The following is a 20331-nucleotide window of genomic DNA, read 5'->3' as shown; positions in this document are numbered from 1 at the left end:
GGAAGCACTTCATTCAACACTTCCTGCCTTCCTACAAAAGCGGCAGAAGTGGCAGACAGAGAAAGAGGACATTACTGTGGGCACAGTTTTGCTCATTGTGGACCAGCAGGCAGGTGGGAACACTGTTCAAGTAAAGGACCGGACCTACACTCGCCCTGTTGTTCTCATCTCAGCTTTTCACCTCTAGGGTTAAGAACTGGCTGAAAATGAGTCAAAACTGTACCCACTTGTAAATAGGTAGTATGACAGTTGGTGAGTGAGAGAACGTGTGAGTGTTGAATGTATATTTGGGCACTGATGTAACTATTTTAAGGGGCAGGTGTTTTAATATACTTTGCATATTGGTGAATTGTGGAAAAGCCCAACCAGGGACGGGAGTTGAGAATTAGCTCTTGCTATAAACTCTATATGCATCACATCAGCTGCAATGTTCATGTTGTAACTATGTCAGATTGCATTGTCCCTGTCAAATAAATATATAAATAAATAAATAAAATTTACCCCAGGACAGTACAGACACCTAATAGTCAAATTTACACAGCAAATTTCGGTGCGGTTGTATAAAAGACTATCCATAGAGCCCATTTAGTTCTGTTATATTGCTGATTTAGTTCAGTTGTTGTTCCTTATTCCTTGTTATCCCTTGTTGCACCAGTAGAGGGGGCGCGACACCAATGCGCCACGGACACTGATTATTTTACATCATACGTTACGTTCATCGGCTCTGTCTCGTACCGACTTAATGTCTGAATTATTAGTGTGCGCCCCTTACATATAACCATACACACCAAGTAAGGACATAAAAGGAACGTTCTACCCATACCTGCCTGTGGACTCCCTCATTCTTCAGTCTCACCTGAACACATTTCGTTGCTGTCCTGACCCGACACCCTGCAGTGATAGCAACCCCGCATTCAAGCTATTGCATATTACAGTGCACAATGTCCAGTCGTGTGTGTGTCTGTCTGTCGTCTACCAGAGGCCTGGGAGCTTGAAGGTTGACATAGTATACAAAGATTTGCTTTGATGGGTACTGGATATTTTATTTGGTCAAAAACAATTATTTGAGGCTTTGTCAATTGTTATGAAATGGCTTTAAGTGGTACTTTGCACCATTTCACTACTAGCACAACATCAACAAGGAATATCAGCAAACATGACCATAGTTTGAAGTTAAAACTGAACTATAACAGCTTTTATTACTCAGAATCAGAGCCCCTTTCTAAAAAATAAACTTATACGAGGAGGTCAAAGCCTAAAGAGCTTCGGCTGGTTTTAGTATGTACAATCTGACCATTAACCCAAACTGAAAGAATAATAAAACCCTGTTGTTTCTCACACAGTTCACACTTTGTCTTTTTTGTCAAGATGTCTAATCTAGGTGCAAACTTTAACATGTATTATATAAAACATTTTGGTATTTTAATTACATGGACATCATATAAAACAAAATTTTAAATCTTGCACAGCGCGTTTAAAGTGTGAGACTGGTGGTTACTGTGGCTCGTTCAACAGGATCATGTTGGAAGAAAAGTCTGTCAGTAGGGCTGCTGCCAACCTGGGCTCAGAACCTGAGATGGGATTTGTGTTTGACCATGTATCTGCAATAAACAAAGACATTGTGAATTATTCCTGGTAATATAATCCCTCAGCCATTCAGTAGTGCTCCATAGTAAAAATGTTTTAAAGCTCCAGGTGACAACAGTACCTGTCCAGGGTTTCCCAGAAGCGCAGAAAGACTGGCCGGTCCAGATGGCGCCGATGGCGGCTCAGCTCCAGCACAGTCACATCCCATTTCTGCACATTTGGGTCTGTTTTGGCCTCATCGTATTTTAAATGAAAAGCTCGGACTGAAGAACACAAAGAATCATTATTTATCTTCTAAGCTCACTGCATTTTACTGATGTCATTTATGGAGGGCCTAACGGTCAAGGGTCTGAATGATCTGTTACATACTTTTGGCAAAAATGTCAACAGGGGATCCATCCGGCAGCAGCCAGGGCCAGCCCTTGAACTGCCAGGCAGGACCCTGTACAAATACAGCCACAACTCTATCCCTGTGAAAAGACACAAGATTACAGCACTAAATTTCAAACATTAACATCAATGCTATAAGAGTTTGCAAACATGTCAGAAGGACCTCATACAACGCCTAGAGAAACCTGACAACCATAGACTTAACTGATCCAACTAAAAACACTGTTCGGATCATAACAGGTTGTATTACACACCAATCCTGTGGGGCAAGTTTAAGGGGCTGATCGATGACTCTGTACGGGACAGTGACACTAAGGGTGGTGCCCCCCGGCTGGATCTGGTCTTTGCGTCTCTGAAGCAGCACCTCATTGTCTCGGGGGATGCCTTGCTTCTTCTTTTCATCTGATGTCATAAACCTGTGACATTAATTGCAGCTTTTGTTAATTAAATTCAATTTAAATGCATGCGTGTAATAAACATGCAAACTCACTTGAGATCCTGGAGAAGATCTTTAGCATTAAGCATAGTAATGAGAGAAGTGGTAGCAGCAGGGATAATGATGATAGGTGTCCGGGAGCCTAACAATTGTACAGAACAGAATATTTTACATGTAAGGCAAATGACTGCAAATCATTACAACTACCGGTAATAAAGGCCTTTACCCTTTTTCTGGTTGGGGGGTGGTCGGGCTTGTGACACTGTAAAGTAAAAATATAAATATATAAAATACAACTAGCACATTCATCAAGGGGTTTATTGTAATAAAATTATTCTGGTAAATTAAAGAAACACAGCAAGGATAATTACAGAAGAAACAGTATAACTTAAACGAAAAAAAAAAAATCCCTTTTTCATTCTCACCAAGTTGCCCATGGTTTGCAGCATATGAGGCATCTCACTTTTGATTTTAACAAGAACTTTTTCAACATGCCCGTTTGTGAGCAACAGCTGTCTCTGCTTAGGCCAAGTTTTAAAAATTGACCGGTAAGATCACTACACAATAATGCAAATCAAATGAATCGGAATATGTGCCTGACTTAGCACTGCTAGCCAATAAAAAAGCTACGAAAACATAACAGGCTGTAGTCTATGCTATGTGAAAGTCATGTTTGTGCGCCAAGTCCCCATCTCATATAAAATACTGAACATCGTGGTCACAGCTGATGAGCGCAATGAGGGAGTCCCAGCTGCGCAGCTGACTGGTGTGTGAAGCCAAAGACGCATACATATGCCTTAAACACTTAAGCCCCTCGATACATTTGGTTAGCCCAAATCAGGACAGAACACCGCGAGGAGGGCAAAGTGAACTAGACCTTTATATCAAATAAATGAAAGCCAATAAATTAGGATGCTTTTTTTTTTTTTTTTTTTTTAAATAAAGGCAATAAAAGTAAAACAGTGCTTATGACAAAAAATAAATGCATCCTATATTTTTGTGAGCCATTTTTATAAAAAGATTATTACTGTTTACTTATGTTCCAAACGCAATACCAATAGTGAAGATACTAGCCTATAAACAGTAAAATTTAATTTTCAAAAATTTGTATGTTTTGTCAAAATATATATATATATCTGGAGGAGGGCCTCCTCCTGCTCGTTTCCATGGAAATATTGTTCCTTTGGTTATAATCTTCCACAGTATGGTATAAAACAACTCAAAACTGTTTCCATAGAGAATGTTTTGAAATATAAACTTTCCATGGAATCATGCAGGCGACGTGTCATCACCAAAGTTTCATACTGTACCTTTAATGTGTAAGGGTAAATTTATTAATCAGTTATTGGTGCAACAAAATTCATATGCATTTTTACCTTTCAATGACAAATTATTCAGCTTTCCTACAGTGTGATTGTGTCACATGCAATTTGTTACTGTCTGTTCATAATTGTTTATGCATTAAAAAAAATTGTTACAAAGCTATAATGTTATGTAGAATATGCACACTACACCTTTTTCTGCACCTTAAAATCAAATTTTGAATTTGCCATTTTCAAGACAGTAACAAAAAGTTCTCATGTTTGTGAACTGATAGCCAACCTGGGCGAGGGACAGGCTGCAGTGCTGGGGTTTGGGCTTTCCGCGCAGATGCTCCTTCCTGATTAAAAAGAAGAAAAAAAAAAGATTTTTTTGTTGTTGTTCAAAGAGGAAAATGGGGTTATATAGTAGCAGTGGAGGCTAACGAGGAAGCTGTAGAGAGTTTGCCTGTATGTAAGAGGCAACCCATGTCACACCTGCTTAGGTCTGTCGCAATAACTACTATATAAACTTATTCAGTATATGAAAGCTGGAACAATATTTTTTAGGTCAATATTTATTGTGTGCACATTTCATTTTGGTCATTTTTGGGCTATACAACAAGATTTATGCCAAAAAACGTTGAATAATTAACTTCTGACTCATTATAGATACAAAGAATTTCATTCTGCTGTTTATTGCAGCTCTTTTTTTTTTTTTTACAATATTGTACATTTAGAACTGTTTTTGTGGATTAAATCTATTCTTGGATTTTTGTGTCAGTGGCATAAATTACTTTGAATGCTATCACTTATTCATCAGTATATCGCAAAATCAAAATTTGTTATCCTGACCGGCCTACAGCTGCCAAACATTATAGATATATTGTGTGTGGGTATCTCAGAATCAGTGCTCCCACGTCAAGTAATACTGATCAACAATTTCACTATTGTAAAACGATTTCTGTGAAACTGTCCAATAACTAAACATTGACAAACAGCAAGAGGGCCCAGAGACCTGAGGGCAGACAATCAGCACTACTGCAGCCGCATTGTCAATGACATCTTATCTGCAGCACAGCAGCACAGCCAGCTGTGCTGCCCTGAGAAAACAAAAAAAGACACACCCTAACAGTCAATGGATATGTTAATGAAAATGAATTACTTTGATTCTGACAAACAGATATAATTTCTATTCTGATGTTGAAAGCAGCCAAAATATCTATATTTGTTTTTAAATGTATTTTTAATCATTTTACATTGTTTCAATTTGTATTGTTTACATATGTATGTACGGCGACCTTGAGAGCCTTTAAAGGCGCCTAACAAATAAAATGTATTATTATTATTAAAATGTACTAGAACACCACAATATTAAACAAGTCTATAGGGTTGTTTCCCTCGTCTGGGTGGATGCACATGCATATATTCAAGCGCTTCTACCGCCAACAGGTTACAGGCACTAATAAATTAGAGCACCGATGTAGCAGACAGATAAATGGACCTTCTTTATAATCAACATAAATAATCAGGCCTTAAGTGGGTAATCTGAGAATGTGGCAACACCTTTCCTATTTCAGCAGCACAGCAGATTGAGATAAGCTTGAATGCTTTTGATGGAGAGAGTGGGAGTGAATACAAATGGGTCAGCTCGAAGCCCCCCTTTCCCTGCTGCTGTTGCGCGGCAGAGGCAGCATGACGTGGTAACGGGGAGTGCGCACTGCCACAAAGCCCTAAGCCACATCGTCTCTCCTCCCCCCACTCACACCCGCTCATCGGGACGCAGTGAAGAAGCAGCAGAATACAAGACTGAAAAGGGACACGGCAATGGAACAAAAATAATGGATGGGAGAAATGAGACATCGGAAAAAGAGGAACACAGGCATTAGAAAGCAGGACACGTACAAGCCAGGATCGTCAAGATTGAAGGGTATGGCTCTGAGACTAACTTCAAGACAAACCTCTATTTTTCCTTTAGTCAGATGTAGCAACAAAGCAGTTAGCATACATCCTTGAACGCATCGCAGCCTGCTCAACATGCAAATACAGCTCCGCAGTTTCATTCATGGGTTACATCGCAGTTGGTTTCCTGTCAAAGTATCTGTCAATCCGTCATCTGTTTAACAGGAAATGGAACTAGGAGACAACAGCTTCAAGTGACATCGATCAATGAAAAAGCAACATGTGCAAAGCTTGTTCCAACACAAGAACAAATCAGGTGGGTTTGAGGCAAGTATCGCTGGTAACAGCAGTAGAACGGACTGTGTGCCCCAGTCTGTTGCTGTGATCTAGACAGTGGGTCATTTTCAGTGACACAGCTCAAAAGCAGCTTCACGTCAGAGCTTCAGATGCCTGACAAACCGCTCTTTGTGTTGATGGGGTCCTTCAAGAGGGTAGAGTGTAACTCAGTAAATAAGTGAAAGAACACACTGCTCTGGGGAAGCAGGCACGGCAACCGCTACAGCAGATATTGCATATGACATTTTCAACTGCTTTGTTTTGACTACATCTAGAATGAAATGCAGGAGATAATATTCTTTTCTTTTTATATTTTCAGGAACCATCAGGAACCCCCCTGTGGTTTGCCCTGCAGCACAATGACTGAATGAATAGTTCTGTTGAAGTCATGCAGTGGAGACGACGACACTGCTGCACACATGCGGCTAAACTTCTTTATCTTCTGTCCTTCTTGGGATTACTGATCTTTCTAGTCCACCAGGTGTGGCTCCCACAGCTCATAGGTTTGCCATGGTGGAGGGGACATCCTGTGGTCTTTGGAGGAGAGAAGCTTGAGTCAACCAAAGTCAAATCAAATGTGAGCTCCAAACGTAGCACGTGGCACTTTGTTATTCTCCCGCGGCCAACCTTTAATGTGGACACCAACTCCTCACATGAGAAGATAGGCCTTTCCTCTCTTCAGGAGCAGTCTGCTCTGGACTCTCTGACAGCCAACGGCACCCAAACTGAGCCGCAAGAATTCATGTTAGATGGGCCTTTTGATTACATCATAAATGAGCAAAATAAGTGCTCAGACGGGACACTTGCACCGTTTCTGGTATTGCTGATAGCTACCGAGGCTCGCCAGGTAGAGGCAAGAAATGCTATTCGACAGACATGGGGAAATGAGAGTGTTGCTCCAGCTTTAGGCTTCATACGCTTGTTTTTGTTGGGAAAAAATGAAGGTGAGCTGGGGTTTGTACAGCAGAAAATGCTGGAATCGGAGAGTCGAAGGCATCAAGATATTATTCAACAAAACTTTCTCGACTCATATAAAAATTTGACTGTCAAAACAATGATGGGAATAAACTGGGTAGCAAAATACTGTCCACATGCTGCATATGTGATGAAAACAGACAGCGACATGTTTGTCAACACAGAATATCTCATACAGAAATTACTTAGACCAGACCTGGCACAAAAAAAAAATTACTTTACAGGCAATAACATGAGAGGCTTTGCACCAAATCGAAATAAAAACAGTAAGTGGTATATGTCTCCAGAATCCTACCCAGGCAACAAATACCCCACATTCTGTTCAGGAACAGGCTATGTCTTCTCTGGAGACTTGGCAAAGAAGATCTACAGAGTATCCCTGAACATCCGTTATCTACATCTGGAAGATGTGTATGTAGGAATCTGCCTGGCTCAGCTTGGCATTGAACCCACACCTCCTCCCAATGAATTCTTATTCAACCACTGGAGAGTTTCTTACTCAAGCTGCAAGTACAGCCACCTGATAACCTCACATGGGTTTCATCCAAATGAGCTACTGAAATACTGGCACCACCTGCAAAGCAACAAACACAACGCTTGCATCAATGCTCTGAAGGAAAGGATGAGTCGGACACACTCCAAAAGAGTGCACTGAGAAACTGAACTTGATATGAAGCAGCAATATGTTAATGAAATTTTATACAACTGCTTAGTTGAAATCATTTGGAGTTTTAATATGCATCCAAAACTGAACTAAAATGGGAGAATGAAATAGTATGTCCAATAAAATTCTAATGAAATAAAAATAAAATACCAACTTAAGATTACTGTCACCATTAGCAAAAAACTAAAAAATACAAATCGATATTAAAGCTAGTATCAAAACTACTTACTCATTTGAACAGTAGTGATGCTGGGAAAAAAAAAAAACCCTACATAAAGGCCCATTTGCATCTTCACTGAATAGTTTGAGAGAGGTCTTGATCTATTAATAGAACTAGTTCAAGGCCACATGATGAGTATAAAGAAACTATTACATTGTGTTTATATTTAGAATTACATTCTATGGTATAAAAAGTTTCTTACCGTTATGGTATTAAATATCTGTACAGTTATTCTTAGTTTTGAAATAAAGAGTCAGTATTGTGACAATTGTGCTAATGTGGGGGGGGAAAAAAAAAAAGTTCAGACTTACCGTCACCGACTTCAGGGTCATGCCGTGGTAAGTACCCATGGTATCAATTTTAAAACCCTCAGTTTCTAAACAAATTTAAGAAAGCACCGAGTAAGAAAACCTGTTAAGAGTATTTTTCAAATGTTGACCTCACCTTCTTTTCCTTTGAAGCGCTCCTGGTCATATCTGTTGTAGGCCGCTGGGACTGGCTGTTTATTTCTAATAGAAGAGTCCTGAAATTGAAATTATTTTATACAAATTAATGGTAATAATATTAGTATATTAGTTTTTTTTTTTTTTTTAAAGAGTTCTCACCACTTGAGGGGCGTTTGGTGCAGGTCTCTGTTCTGGAGCACGACCTTCTTCCCTGGCTTTAACTGACTGAAGGATGGCAAAGATGTTCTTGGAGAAATTCTGAGGTTTAACAAACAAGTGTTACTTAAGTCATTTTTAAATTTCATACTGTACTTTTGATAAACAGGTGACTGTGGTTATGATAAGTGGTGGTCAAAAGGGGCTGACGATGTAGATTGGCAACCTTGCTTCCATCAGTCCAACCCTTGGGCCGCTGTGGTCACAGAAAATAGCATACTACCAGGTGTGGAGTGAACAAATAATGAAACTTATTCTTTCTCCTTTTAACAAAAATATGTAAAGCTTAAACATTGATCTGTCTTCAGCAGAAAGTCATACCAGAACCACACAGATTCATTTTTCTGCTGCCATCTGGTGGCTAAACTAGCACTTACACTGAAATAGGGCTTTGCAATTAAACTTTGTTCATCCACAAGGGAAATTATTTGGACACTATAGCTCACACATCACACTACATTACATTCACTACAATATAATAATGAATTCATAATTAATAGAAATAAAATAAAAGTGTGACAAAATGTGAATTAATTGGTTAATCTTACGCAAACTCTGAAGTGCACTCCTTGTGCATGGGTGTCTGTGCTTGAAAATGTTGTAGCAGGTTGGAGCTACTTGTAGATCCGTGCTAGTTACACCATCCATTTATTTAATCTTTGTTCTCTTAATTTTAAATGTGCTGATGCACCATGCTTTCAAAATAAATAATAGTTTTTAATAATCAAGATCTCTATTATGATATTTTTCCATAATCAAGCAGCCCTGCACTGCATTATTCAAGCATTATTACAAATTAAAGTGCACAAACCTTGCCAGTGCTCTGTAGAATGGTTGTCCTGGTCCTCCAGACCCGCTCTCTGCTCACTATATCTCTGGTAACATCCACTTCTGCATCTACAAAGCTTCTCTGCTTCAGGGTAATGTCATCATCCAGATCAGTTTTGATGGTGGACCGCTTCTTCGCCATGATCTTGGCCTTGATAGCTGCAATTTTCTCCACAGACATGGCTTCAGACAATGATCTGGAAAACATTACTGATTAACTTAGATTCTACTTCATACCGTATGTTTATATGGATAAGTAAGCAGTATTCATACCTGATCTGGTCTGTCTGTACAATGCCTTCCTTATGCCCCTCAAGACGAGCCGCCAAGCGCTCTTTGTCCAGACGCACTCGCTCTTCATCCTCAGAACATACAAAATGTGCAAAGAAATTATTAGTCCTGATTTCAAAACTTAAAGCGACACTAATAATCAATCCTAAAATGTACCAAAAGGTTGGCCATATTACAACAATTATTTATGTCTAGACTTTACCTCAATTCTAGGTTTTTTTGTTTCAGAAGATACTTCATCTGCTGCTCTTTTTACTGTAAAAAGAAAATGCCCAAACTGTAGTTTTTATCATTATGTTTGTGATAAGGTAAAGTTACCACTGTATAAAAGACATTTCCATCAGGGGATATTTAGAGCACCATTACTAGCCACAAACATACTATATTATCAACTGCTCAAAAAAAATAATGATAAAAAAAAAAAAACTAAACAAACAACTTACCTTGTGTTGGCCTTTGCAAACCAATTTCTATGGGTGCACTTCTGTCAATACTCGTTGATGTAGCTGGAAAAAAATCACAGGTGCTTTGCATGTATGTTAAGAGGACATGGATTAATCAAAATGCTGAGCATCTGCAACATTATTCTACAGTCAATAATAACAAATACTTGCTGGCATTGTATAAAGCCTTTCAAGAATAAACAACTTACAGCTCTCGCCATTGAGATAGGACAGTAAGCCCTTTCTATCAGGTCGTCTAACAACAGGAATATTCTCAGTCTACAAAAGATCATGATTATTGTTATGGTTTAGGCTTAGAAACACAGTTATCCGTTCAGTGACAGTAACAATGACTTACCGCAGCTCTCCGCACATAGGACGGATGAGGAAGATGCACATTGTTGAGTAAGAATAAGATTGAGTCCAAAGTATAATATTCTTTTGGTTGTCCCTCTTTGCCGGTTCTGGAAAGTAGAACATAAAGCTATGTAAAAAAAAAAAGTGCAACTGAATTTCATTAAACAACACAACTACCCTATAACAAAGACAACTAGGGATTAACATCTAAAAAGCCACTTAAAGCCCGCGCGCTGAAAATGATAAACTTTATTTGTAGATTCCACTGCAGCCTTAAATGCTGTTATTTTAATCTGATATGACAGTGATTGTTAATCAACATGCACCATGGATTGCATTAAGTGCCAGCCCGATAATATATAATGTCAAACAAAAATTCTATCAAATATACAACAACTGTGAACTTGGCAGTTTAACTGCGCAGAGTTGTTTGGCTTGAACACAACGCAGTCGTTCTTCCAGTGCAGCTTGTAGGCTAACGAGTAACTGGCAAGGCCAACCAAATACCTTCATATTTGAAAAAAAACGACTCACCCCCAGATTATGTAGTTAGTCTTAACATTTTTCGGCCACGAAAATTCTCCAAATATAACTTCATCTCCTTTGGCGACGATCTCCTTTTTCTGGATGTTATACTGACGGAGAACGCTCAGCACGTCCGCCATCTTCACTTGTCTTGTGGTGTGTTTGTGAGGACCCCAGGACTGACCTGCGATGTGCCTGCGCGTATTTCAACAAGACCCCTGAAGACTGTGGTTTACAGACCGATGGACTGAAACTGACCGAGTACGAATCACGGTCAACGATTTGAGTGAGCACTGAAGCCTACACCTGCACTTAATAATCATATTCTGCCACTTTTATGCAATAAGACGTAGGCTAAAACCATTCATTATTAAACCGAAAAATAAGTCACGGTGTTTGTCAATAGGCCAATCTGGAAATAAACAACAAAAATGCTTTCCCAAACGTTCTTCTTTCAGATTTAATACGGGACGTTGCTCGAGTGTTATGTTATTGCCATTAGCTTCCAAACGGTTACATTTAAGAAAACAGTAAGGCTGGACATTAATGAGAAAAGTAATGGCTTTATTAAGTTAATGACAATGCTCACTTTGCTTATATAAGTATTTCTCAAACTGTTTTATGCACACTCTGGGTTCTCTGACATTTTACACTTCACTTTAATTACTTCAATTTCATGTAGTCTATACTTTGGTAATACATTAAATATTGACATTTTGATCAAGTTCTGGTGTTACTTGATGTAAAAAGTTTGAGAACTAGAGTTGTTACAGTTACAGTTGTTTTGTGATTTTTGTTTTGTTTTTTGTTTTACAATCAATGCATAGTAAATGACAAAGCACACACGCCACAATGTAGGCTATAAGATAACAAAACTATGTTGAGAAAAGAAAAATAAAATCTTGCAGGCAAGTTCAGGATAAAAACATTTTTTTTTATGTATAGGGGATAGACCAGAGGTGAGCAAACTTTTTTACACATGGGCCATATATATATATATATATATATATATATATATATATATATATATATATATATATATATATATATATATACACACACACACACACACATTACATTAGAGATTTGGCCTGTAACATGTAGCAAAGCATGAATATCCAAGGCTCATTGTACAAATTGTTTTCCAAATGCATTAATTAAATAATTAATTTATTACATTTCAGTTATATAAAATGGCAGAAAAACTCCCATTCAGTTTTATCAAGTGCCAAAATATCAACAACTTGTTGAAAAGGTAAATTGAACAAGGTTTACCCTTAGCTATTTTAATATAATTTGGTCACGTTCAGAGGCCGGATTACTAAGCCTAAAGGGCCGTGTGTGGCCCCTGGGCCGTAGTTTGCCCACATCTGGGATAGACTGTATATAAGCAACAACAAAGTACTCTAGTGAAGACATTAGGGCAGTGGTATTGGTATTTCCACAAATGCAGTTGCTCAAAAAGCAGTGCACCATTAATAACAGAGAAAGACAGAAAACCATTACATTTTAAAAATCATGACACTGACATTTGCCCTGTTGAACTATGATATCTATAGAAGCTGATTTAGATTAGTTTTGATGCTGTAATTCTATTCATTTGAACAACACTGTACATTTAGTATATCGTAGCCTACATTTGTGACCAGTTCTGTTTGATCTAATAAACCATGTATCAACTGTGATATTTGTACAAAAAATACAGAAAAAAAAACTATAAGGTTATTATAGTGCCACTCAGTCACCACTACAAAGAATTTAGCCAGAAATTGACCGAGCCAATGATGTTGTCAAGGTTGGCATTAAGAACACAAAGACCTATACACAGTAAAAAATAAAATAAACAACACTATTTGTACTTGTTTGTATGATTCATTTTGGGGAACCTATAAATGCCAATTAAGGAGCAGTAGAAGAGATTTAGTGTTTAACTATTCTACTAAAGTATCAATACCTAGAGTTTGGACTTGATCAAGAGTATTGACACATTCATATCTTTTCGCACATTCCAAGCTGACCCTCTTGATGGAGTTTGAGAACATATTTTCCTGAAAAAAACACTGAAACTACATTTCAGTAGTGGTCCAGCCCGCTGGAAACCCCTAGTTATTAATGAAATATTATTGATTAAATGAGTAAATACAGCCTACTGAGTTACGCACACATCTGAAAAGGGCCTTTTTAGTCCAGTTTTTTTCTCCTAACGATCACATGCCCAGTATTATGCTAAATCAAACCCTGGGCCATGTTCCGAATTAGCATTATTGCACCAAGGTCAAATCCGCAGATGCTAAGGACACCACGGTCAGGCGTATCCGTAACAGCATGTCCGATAGATGTTAGCCCACACATCACAAACTTGGAGAAGGTCCCCATTTTCTATTTTCAGGAACAAGAAAAGGAAGTTAATGTTTTGGTTTTCAAAGTTGTCTGGATTTCAAATCTAGTAATGATATGCTAAATTGTAGAAATTATTCTGTACAACTAAATGTTACAGTGAAAGAAATATGCCGAAAAAGTAGTTACACAGTAGATCATTGTTACACAGCATAGCCCTGGGCTAAGACAAGAACTAGACTCATTTACAGACACAAGAGAATGGGAAATAACATACTTGTCTGTGCTTCGTTAGAGCTTCCACTGGACTAGCCCTAAAAGCCCAAATTGGGTTGTTGGTCAATATAATAAAAACATCAACAGCTTTTTTGTTTTCTGTGGCCCAGGCCATTGGAAGGGTACAGTCTGTACTCTCACTGGGGGTCTGAAACATTAGAATTTTATAAGTTAGACTCAAGTATTTCATGCATTTATAATTTGATACATAAACTGATGTTTTACCTTCACCAACTCAGCTGTTACTTGCTCTAGTGTCATGCCTGCTGCCACAGAGCATGGTATCAGGGATCCACCAGAATAGGCCAGAACTTGTGTGTTTGCCTCTGTTGAAGCAAAAACCTTGAAAAAGAAAATGTACATTTAAAAAAAAAAAGTAAAATATGCAAACATTAATGTTAATTGAAAACAGAAGTGAAACTCTGACTTGAAAAGTAAAAAAAAAAAAGAAAGAAATTACAAATGCGCTTGGCATAACAAAAAAAAGTTTGTACCATGGTAATTGCAGCTGCAGCTACAGCAGTGCTCACTGAAGTCCCTGGGACAATACTGCTCAGTGATGTGCTAATGTCCACTGCTATCACAAAGTTCTTCTCCAAAGGTTCCAAATACTGAAAATAATAACACAGTTTGCACACCTTTGTTACAATTAAAATGCCAATTCTCCATGTACAATTGTATAATCAAAAGCATGTACCGTAAAACTTTTATAAAATGCAGAGTCCATGGCATGGATAATGTTGCTGTCCGCTTCCCATTTTGTTTTACCTTGGTAGCCTTGTCCTTTTTTATAGTTTTCTAAAGCCACAAGGATACTGAAAGGATGGATTCGGGCCTGTTGGGAAAAAAACAAAAAAAATAAAATAAAATAAACAACTAATCACTAATTACACTGTTATTACTAAACATGCATTTCCATCAGGTTTACATTACAGCCCAATGACTTTTTGGACAATCACAATTTTTGTATATAAAGACACTACCTTTTTTTCCCTCACTGTCTGACAAAATTATTTCTATTCGCTAATCTGTTCAAACAATTATGTGCAAGTATAAAAGCCATGGGAATGTCCAGCCACCGTAACGCTCAGGAAGGAGACGGGTCCTGTGTCCCAGAGGTGAACGTGCTTTAATGTGCATATCAACCCAAGAACAAAAGCAGTACTGTACCAACATGGGCTGAAAAGCCAGGCAGAAGTCATTACTCCAAAAGAAACATAAAAAGTCAGGTAACAGTTTGCAAATGCACACAGAGACAAAGACCATAATTTTTGAGGAAATGTCCCGTGGTCTGACAAATCTAAAATTGAACTGTTTGGCCATAATGAGCATAATGTTTGAAGGAAAAAGCTTGCAAGCCTAAGAATACAGGGGTGGCAGCACCAAGTTGAGGGACTGGTGCACTTCCCAAAATAGATGGCATCATGAGGAGAGAACATTATGTGGAAATATTGAAATAGCATCAGCCAAAAAGTTAAAGCTTGGGCACAAATGAGTCTTTGAAATGGACAATAACAACTGCCAAACTGGTTACAAAGTGCGAATAATAAAGTAAGGATAATAAAGTCAATGGAGTGGCCATCACAAAGCACTGATCTCAATCCTACTGAAAATGTATGGGCAAACCTAAACAAATCCTGCTAACTATTGTGAGAAGCTCATGGAAGGCTAACCAACGCATTTGACCCAAGTCATATACTGAGACTGCTCTTATCAAGGTGACAAAGACATCCGCCTGAACACTGATGCAGGCAAAGTCTCAGTCTTGATCCTGTTAGATCTGAGTGCTGCCTTTGACACTGTGGATCATGGGATCCTCTTACAGAGACAGAAGGACTGGGTGGGCATCTCTGGTACGGCACTAAACTGGTTCAAGTCCTATTTAGAAAACAGGGAGTACTTTGTTGAAATTGGAAAATGTGTCTCAGATAAAATGTCCCTGAGCTGTGGGGTGACCCAGGGGTCAATCCTGGGACCCCTGCTGGTCAATCTCTATATACTGCCGTTAGGCCAGTCAATATGCAGCAATAATATGTCCTACCACAACTATGCAGATGACACTCAGATCTATGTCTCACTGGCAGCAGGTGAATATGGACCAGTGGATTCACTCTGCCACTGCATCCAACAGATCAGTGTGTGGATGCAAAACAACTTTCTCCAGCTAAACTCTGACAAGACCGAAATCATAGTCTTTGGCCCACAGAAACATAGAGAAGGTGTCAGCAGTCGACTCCAGTCTCTCTCTAAAACCTTCAAATCAGACTAGAAATCTAGGGGTAATAATGGGCTCAGACAGCCACATCAAATCAATAACATCTGCAGCTTTTTACCATCTAAAAACTGTGCAAAAATCAAAGGTATACTGACAAAGCCAGACTTAGAGAGACTTATCCATGCATTTGTCTCCAGTAGGTTAGACTACTGTAGTGGCCTGCTCACTGGCCTCTCTAAACGAGCCTTAACACAGCTGCAGTATATCCAGAACGCTGTTACTCAGGTCCTGACTAGAACCAGGATGTACGAGCATATAAGTCCTGTGCTCAGGTCTCTGCACTGGCTCCTGTGGCTCAAAGAATAGACTTTAATGCAGCTCTGTTCGTGTATAAGTCTCTCCATGGCCTAGGTCCAAAGTATATCTCTGAAATGTTAGTGCCATATGAACCGTCTCGCTCTCGTAGGACTTTAGGGACCAGCCTCCTGCTGGTGCCCAGAGTCAGGACTAAACATGGGGAATCAGCATTTCAGTTATATGCAGCTAAAACCTGGAAGAGTCTTCCTGAAGATGTGAGACAGGCCTCTACTCTGACAATGTTTAAATCCAGGCTCAAAGCAGTTCTGTTTAGCTGTGCATGACTTTTTAATCTGCAGTCTTCTGCTTTAATGGTAATTTTATGATGATTATTTGTAATTATTTATGTTTTGATTTGTCTGATTTCAATGTCTGTCTTATTCTGTAAAGCACTTTGAATTACCTTGTGTACGAATTGTGCTATACAAATAAACCTGCCTTGCCTTTAAAGGCAATGGTAACAAATACTAATGAAATGTATATAAACTTCTGACTTTGAAAAAAGTAATGATTCAGGCATTTAGCAAATATAAATAATTTTGGCAATCCTAACTGATCTAAAACAGGAAAAATTCTGTCTGATTTCATGTAAGACAGAGAGAAAAATATACTGTATGTACATAGTGTATGTAAACTTCTGTTTTTAACTGTTATATATATATATATATATATATATACACACATACACACACACACACACACACACACCCACACACCCACACACCCCCCCCCACACACACACACACACACCCACACACCCACACTTTTTCTATTCTATGTATAGAATATTTTCATACTTGTATAGTATAATAAGTGAATAGTGGAGCACAACTACCATTGTGTATTTAATAAATGCAGTTATAAAAAATAAAAACATAAACATGACAGAACAGGCCTTACTTTTTTAAGGACTGCGTCACTCTGGATACGGTCACACACAGCCTGTGTGTCAGAGCTTCCTGGCTCAAGAATTCTTTTTGCAGTCATTTTTCCTAAACGTTTCATTAATGATTGAAGAGGCATCTCCTTCAACAAAGCTTTCCATACCTGTGACCAAAGGAGAAAATAAAACCTACTGTACATTAGATATAAATATACAATTTAATGGAATGGTTTTTAATATATAATAAATACATCTATACCAACACTTGTCTGTCTGTGCAAATATTAAAATTCCTTTCCAGTTTTCACAATCCTACCATCAAATTGTATCATTAGCACCAACTGTAAGGAATGCACAAACCAAACATACTGCTAGGTTATTACACTTACATGTTTGGACTTTAAATGGTGTGTCAGCAGCTGTTCCCGCTCTAGTGCATGCTCCTCTATCATAGTGATGACCTCTGTCTCGTCACTGCTGTGCTTGACTTTCTCCACAACTTCCAGATAGGAAAAGACTTTCAGAACCTCCTCAGGGTTCTCCTTGTCAGCATATTCAGCTTTAACTTCTTTCCACCCTTTCATTATATATTTGCAAACCAAAGCAACACCTGAAAACATGTCACAAGAAAAGGTTACATGAAAAGCAAAAAGCAGCAAAAGGGTTTGCCTGTTATGCTCTGTTAATTAGAAATATTTATGGAATAAGATGGACACTCACCTTCATTTGCTGGTTTGGTGTGGGACAGCTTCAAGAGATCCTGATGAGACCAGCCATTTTGTTGTTTACATCTTGCAACAGACGCTGCCAGATTCATAGGATTTTGTCCATTATACCAGTTAGAAACTGCTTTTCTTAGGGCACGCCCCCAAAGACCACTTTTTGTGTCCTTAAGTTCCTTCTTATATTGTATGAAAGCAAACAAACACACAGGATCCTGGCAAACTTCCTTTAAAGCTTTGAATGCAGCCTGTCTTGTTTTTACATCCGAGTGTTGCGAGCACACTGCCAGTGCAAAAAGGCAAGGACCCATAGAGACCACTCTCCCCTCCTGACAGTAGTTCGTGATGACCTCCAGTACTTCAGCCTCTCTGCCATCCTCCAGCAGAGCCAGCAGAGCCCCCGCACTTTCCCTGCTCACCTGCACCTCCTCTCTGGCCGTGTAAATGTCCCCCTCTGATCCATAACACAGAAACCGGCAGAGTCGGGCCTTGTCATCCACCTCCCATGGGTGGGCCTTCGCATTGTGGTTGGTCTTCTCCATTGCAAATATAACACCTGACACATTGATTAGTTACATTACAGTCACAAATTAATGCACAGTGTGTAATATGTAATGTAATGTGTATATAATCATAATGATTGACTCAAAAGCACAAATCAAAGAAATATTTTTGTGGCACATGTGCATAGAGACTACTGGCATTGCCCACTTGTTTCTTTCTTGTAATTTGCTATTTGCTGATCTATGTTATAATCATCAAAATGTGTGCAGAGTTGTGTTAAGTTTTTTTTTTTTCCACAGATGTTTAACACACAAACCCTACATATTTAGACTGTGTTCTCCTGTCGATCAGAAAACACTCTGTTCCACCGTGTGATGTCATGTGTTGGTACAGGAAGTACTCTACTGTGTTTTTAAACTCCATACACTTTCACTAGAATCACACGGATAACTTCAGGCCTGGAAAAGTCCATCTCTATGGAACAAAAGGTAAAAAGGTAGCTTCAGGAGGAATAGAGCATTTTGAGCTTTGGAGATGTAGATTAATAATAAAAAAAATACTCAAACATTTGAATGAAACCAAACAAATCCGACTATGTTTTGATAAGGATAAATGATAACATAAATTTTGTGTAATAATGCACCTTTAAGACTAAGTGTGTTGAGCCATTAGTAATCACTTGAGGCTAGCTTTGCCACTACAATGACAGAAATAGTTGAGCGGATTAGAGGCATTGATGATGCACATGCCACAAACTCATCTCAGCTCCAGTGAAGTGAGCGCTTTGCAGTGATTTCCCCCATGGCCACACCACGGATCAGAGGAGTGCTAGCTTGACTGACTTTGCTGCCAACTGGTAGGCTATAATCTAGTATATCTGGTAGTTTTATATTCTCTTACACTCAAGAATAATGATCACAAATATGTTTTCTCAATGCAATGCTTATGTGATTTGTTTGCATACTTAAATAAATCTAAATTACACTAAAGTACCAATTTACACGTAACGAACACAATCGACGGCGGGTTGTTTTTTAAAAGACTAACGCGTTAAAAGAACAACAATAACGTACCTAAAATACCATCGGAGAAAACAATGAAGTTAGGTGAAGAAGGCCTCCTCCCGGACGATGGTCACTGGTCAGCAGAGAGGCGCAGTGCATTTTGGGATACAGAGCTGACACGGTGCACTACTCTTGTCCTCCGCTAGATGTCAGTATTTAACAAGGCGTTAGGCACTGATCAAAGTATATAAAATAATCCAAAGGAGATAACTCACTTTCCTTTGCTAGTTAGTGAATTACAATAAAATTAATTGCATTCATAGATTATATACACCCTCCAAAAGTCACAAAAATACAATACACCCTTAATTTCCCCAAGTACTGACTTCTTGATAAAAAGTTATGTCTTGCTGTATAGACCAAAGTGAATGCATATCACACTGTGGACTATAGACTGATGCAGCCTAGGAGAGAGAATGAAAGGAAACACAAACGGCTTCATTTAGAGTTACCACATTTGTCTGTGTAAATAAGGCATAGGTGAATTAATGAATGAAAGTTTTAAAAATTGTGCAAGCAATGTTTGGTCCTCTCCGATTGGGTAAAAGAGTGTAACCTGAAGAATAAATTAAACTGTAGTCAAAGTGCAAAGACTCTGATGGACCTTCTTCATTCTGTTACCAGTCTGTAGGGCTCAGTATTTATCAGTATTTGGTTCTATTACTTCTATGGTCTCTATGCTCAGAGAAACGTTATCAGTGTTTGAATGTGTATGCTGCTAAAGCACAAGTGATTCACAAGTCATGACAAAATAACATCACCACTAACCAAGTTGATTATTGAACAATGAAAAATACACTGCTTGAAAAATACCGCTCTGTACATGTTCACAAGCTGACAACCTGCTTGTTCTTTACTGCAATTTGAACAAAGTAACAGTTGCCTTAAAAAGAAAGCTGTGCAATCAATCCCTTTGCAAAACTGAATTTACCCTTTGGATGTTTATAATTAAAATGTCATATAATCAAGGGTAAACTAGCACCTGAGGGTATCAAATCATCACTCTCTAGAATCCGAAAACCACAAATAAAACATTCACCATATTCTTAACGTTCTAAT

General features: G+C 38.5%; 3 protein-coding genes across 3 annotated transcripts; 1 reads left to right on the top strand and 2 right to left on the bottom strand.

The window, feature by feature from the left end:
* Positions 1-1013: 1013 nt before the first annotated feature.
* cdc73 (cell division cycle 73, Paf1/RNA polymerase II complex component, homolog (S. cerevisiae)) lies at positions 1014-11085 on the bottom strand. Its single transcript, XM_033983185.2, has 17 exons — positions 10924-11085; positions 10391-10496; positions 10242-10311; positions 10033-10095; positions 9792-9844; positions 9572-9660; positions 9282-9495; positions 8414-8512; positions 8253-8331; positions 8120-8184; positions 4016-4073; positions 2640-2675; positions 2468-2555; positions 2232-2393; positions 1957-2057; positions 1709-1850; positions 1014-1601 (listed from the first exon to the last, which is right to left on the bottom strand). The coding sequence occupies exons 1-17, from the start codon at positions 11052-11054 to the stop codon at positions 1565-1567; spliced, it is 1593 nt and encodes a 530-aa protein (XP_033839076.1). The 5' UTR covers positions 11055-11085; the 3' UTR covers positions 1014-1564.
* Positions 5347-7579, top strand: LOC117385842 (beta-1,3-galactosyltransferase 2). Its single transcript, XM_033983186.2, has 2 exons — positions 5347-5929; positions 6269-7579. The coding sequence occupies exon 2, from the start codon at positions 6317-6319 to the stop codon at positions 7577-7579; it is 1263 nt and encodes a 420-aa protein (XP_033839077.1). The 5' UTR covers positions 5347-5929; positions 6269-6316.
* Positions 11086-12630: 1545 nt separating the features above from the next.
* Positions 12631-19355, bottom strand: ro60 (Ro60, Y RNA binding protein). Its single transcript, XM_033983184.2, has 9 exons — positions 19282-19355; positions 17703-18260; positions 17372-17592; positions 17000-17146; positions 14225-14362; positions 14022-14138; positions 13753-13869; positions 13529-13675; positions 12631-13293 (listed from the first exon to the last, which is right to left on the bottom strand). Exons 2-9 carry the CDS (start codon positions 18244-18246, stop codon positions 13141-13143), a joined length of 1584 nt encoding a protein of 527 aa, XP_033839075.1. The 5' UTR covers positions 18247-18260; positions 19282-19355; the 3' UTR covers positions 12631-13140.
* Between the last annotated feature and the right edge of the window lie 976 nt (positions 19356-20331).

The sequence above is a fragment of the Periophthalmus magnuspinnatus genome, chromosome 17 (assembly GCF_009829125.3).
Source record: "Periophthalmus magnuspinnatus isolate fPerMag1 chromosome 17, fPerMag1.2.pri, whole genome shotgun sequence".
NCBI classification, from domain to species: Eukaryota; Metazoa; Chordata; class Actinopteri; order Gobiiformes; family Gobiidae; genus Periophthalmus; species Periophthalmus magnuspinnatus.
This window is presented reverse-complemented; position numbering and strand designations above follow the sequence as displayed.

Coding starts and splice junctions, on each gene's coding strand:
- cdc73 (XM_033983185.2), bottom strand. CDS start 11,054: ATGGCGGACGTGCTGAGCGTTCTCCGTCAGTATAACATCCAGAAAAAG. Junction 10,096..10,241: donor CTATCTCAATGGCGAGAGCT/GTAAGTTGTTTA, acceptor ATTTTTTTCCAG/CTACATCAACGAGTATTGAC. Junction 9,661..9,791: donor CAAAAAAACCTAGAATTGAG/GTAAAGTCTAGA, acceptor GTATGTTCTGAG/GATGAAGAGCGAGTGCGTCT.
- LOC117385842 (XM_033983186.2), top strand. CDS start 6,317: ATGAATAGTTCTGTTGAAGTCATGCAGTGGAGACGACGACACTGCTGC.
- ro60 (XM_033983184.2), bottom strand. CDS start 18,246: ATGGAGAAGACCAACCACAATGCGAAGGCCCACCCATGGGAGGTGGAT. Junction 17,593..17,702: donor CACCAAACCAGCAAATGAAG/GTGAGTGTCCAT, acceptor ACATGTTTTCAG/GTGTTGCTTTGGTTTGCAAA. Junction 14,139..14,224: donor CATTTTATAAAAGTTTTACG/GTACATGCTTTT, acceptor TATTATTTTCAG/TATTTGGAACCTTTGGAGAA.